This window comes from Natator depressus, chromosome 1, assembly GCF_965152275.1.
Source record: "Natator depressus isolate rNatDep1 chromosome 1, rNatDep2.hap1, whole genome shotgun sequence".
NCBI classification, from domain to species: Eukaryota; Metazoa; Chordata; order Testudines; family Cheloniidae; genus Natator; species Natator depressus.
This window is the reverse complement of record NC_134234.1, coordinates 5,423,071-5,424,635: the sequence shown is the minus strand read 5'-3', so window position 1 is coordinate 5,424,635 and position 1,565 is coordinate 5,423,071. Positions and strand designations below refer to the sequence as shown.

Below are 1,565 nucleotides of genomic sequence, written 5' to 3'. Positions count from 1 at the left end.
ATTTTGCTCACCAGATCACTGTAGTTGTGAAAAAGAAGTTCAGAATTATAGTTGCTTTCTTTCTTTATTTCACTCAAACTGATCAAGAATGCTGTTCACACAGGGTCTAATGGGAAGCCACATTGGTTCAGAAAGCTGCAGTGTCTTCTGCTGGTATGGAAGTAAAAGGAATTCCAAGTGACATGGTGTGTAGAGGTGGGGGCTGATGGGTGACACTGAAAGTGATCAGGATATGGTCAGAGAGAGGAACTCAGCAACAGTGCTTGGTGATAGAGTGATAAGATGTTAGGTGTGAGGAGCTTTAAAGTCTGTGAACTTCCACAATGATGAGCTCAGCCAAACTTGGATAGAACACCGTTGATTAATGGGGAGATATCATTTCCCCCCTCATGTCACAGAGGTTTGGAGTCAGTGGCCCCAGGTGATCACATTCTGCAGATGTATTTGCGCACTTTGTCACGAAGCTCTTTGGTTTTGATACCATAAACGATAGGGTTAAGCATAGGAAGGAGGAGGTAATACAGGTTGGCGAAGATGATGTGTACATAGGGAGTGATGCCCTGATTGAACCAGTGTGTCAGAGTAGGGAAGAGGGCGAGAGTACAAGAAATCAGAATCACACAGATGTGGGCTGTACAGGTGTTGAGGGCTTTCTGGTGGGCTTTCTCCGAGGGGATTCTGAGGACGGCCCTGATTATCAGACCATACGACACAGCAATAACTGTCAGGTCAAACCCAAGGACTACAAATACTAACAGTAAGCCGTACCTCCTGTTGACTGTGATGTCCCCACACGAAATCTTTGCCACAGCCATGTGGTCGCAGTACGTGTGGGCGATAATGCGGTTGGCACAGAATGGCTGCCTGCTCAGGAGCAGAGGCAGGGGCAGAATGAAGAGAACAGCTCTTACCAAACACACTAGCCCTAGCTTAGCTATTCGTGCATTGGGGAGGATGGTGGCATATCTCAGAGGGTTACATATGGCAACATAGCGATCCAAGGCCATTGTCATGAGGATGGCTGAATGTGTCACAGAAACCACGTGAAGGAAGAACATCTGGGTGAGACAGCCACCCACAGTAATGCCTTTCAAATTGAACCAAAATATACAGAGTGCCTTTGGCACGATGGCAGTAGACGCGCTGATTTCTGTGAGCCCCAGCATGCAGAGCAGCAGGTACATTGGTGCATGCAGGGTCTCCTCTTTGCCTACAACAAACAGAACCATGAAATTTTCCAACAGGCCAATAATGTAGAACGTAAAGAAAGGGATGGAAATCCAGCTGTGAGCAGCTTCCAGGCCAGGGATGCCTGTTAGGATGAATGATGAATGATCAGAGTCACTGAGGTTGAAAGCTGCCATGAGGTGTTCTGTGCATCGTTTGGGCTCAGAAATGCTCAAGATGTCTGTAAAGGGAAAGAAGCAGAGTGGGGAGGGTTACATGTTTTATAACAAAAAGTACAATAAATATTGTATAGTTATGAACACTCGAGAAAGATTGGTGAACAGTGAGATGACAACATTTGCAGATGGCTCCAGATTATTTAGGTCATAGTCAGGTCC

General features: G+C 46.3%; 1 protein-coding gene across 1 annotated transcript; it reads right to left on the bottom strand.

The window, feature by feature from the left end:
• Positions 1-204: 204 nt before the first annotated feature.
• On the bottom strand, positions 205-1,364 carry LOC141978316 (olfactory receptor 52N2-like). Its single transcript, XM_074940371.1, has one exon. It carries the CDS (start codon positions 1,362-1,364, stop codon positions 426-428), a length of 939 nt encoding a protein of 312 aa, XP_074796472.1. The 3' UTR covers positions 205-425.
• Positions 1,365-1,565: the final 201 nt, after the last annotated feature.

Excerpts from the sequence above, each read along its gene's own strand:
- LOC141978316 (XM_074940371.1), bottom strand. The coding sequence starts at position 1,364 with ATGGCAGCTTTCAACCTCAGTGACTCTGATCATTCATCATTCATCCTA.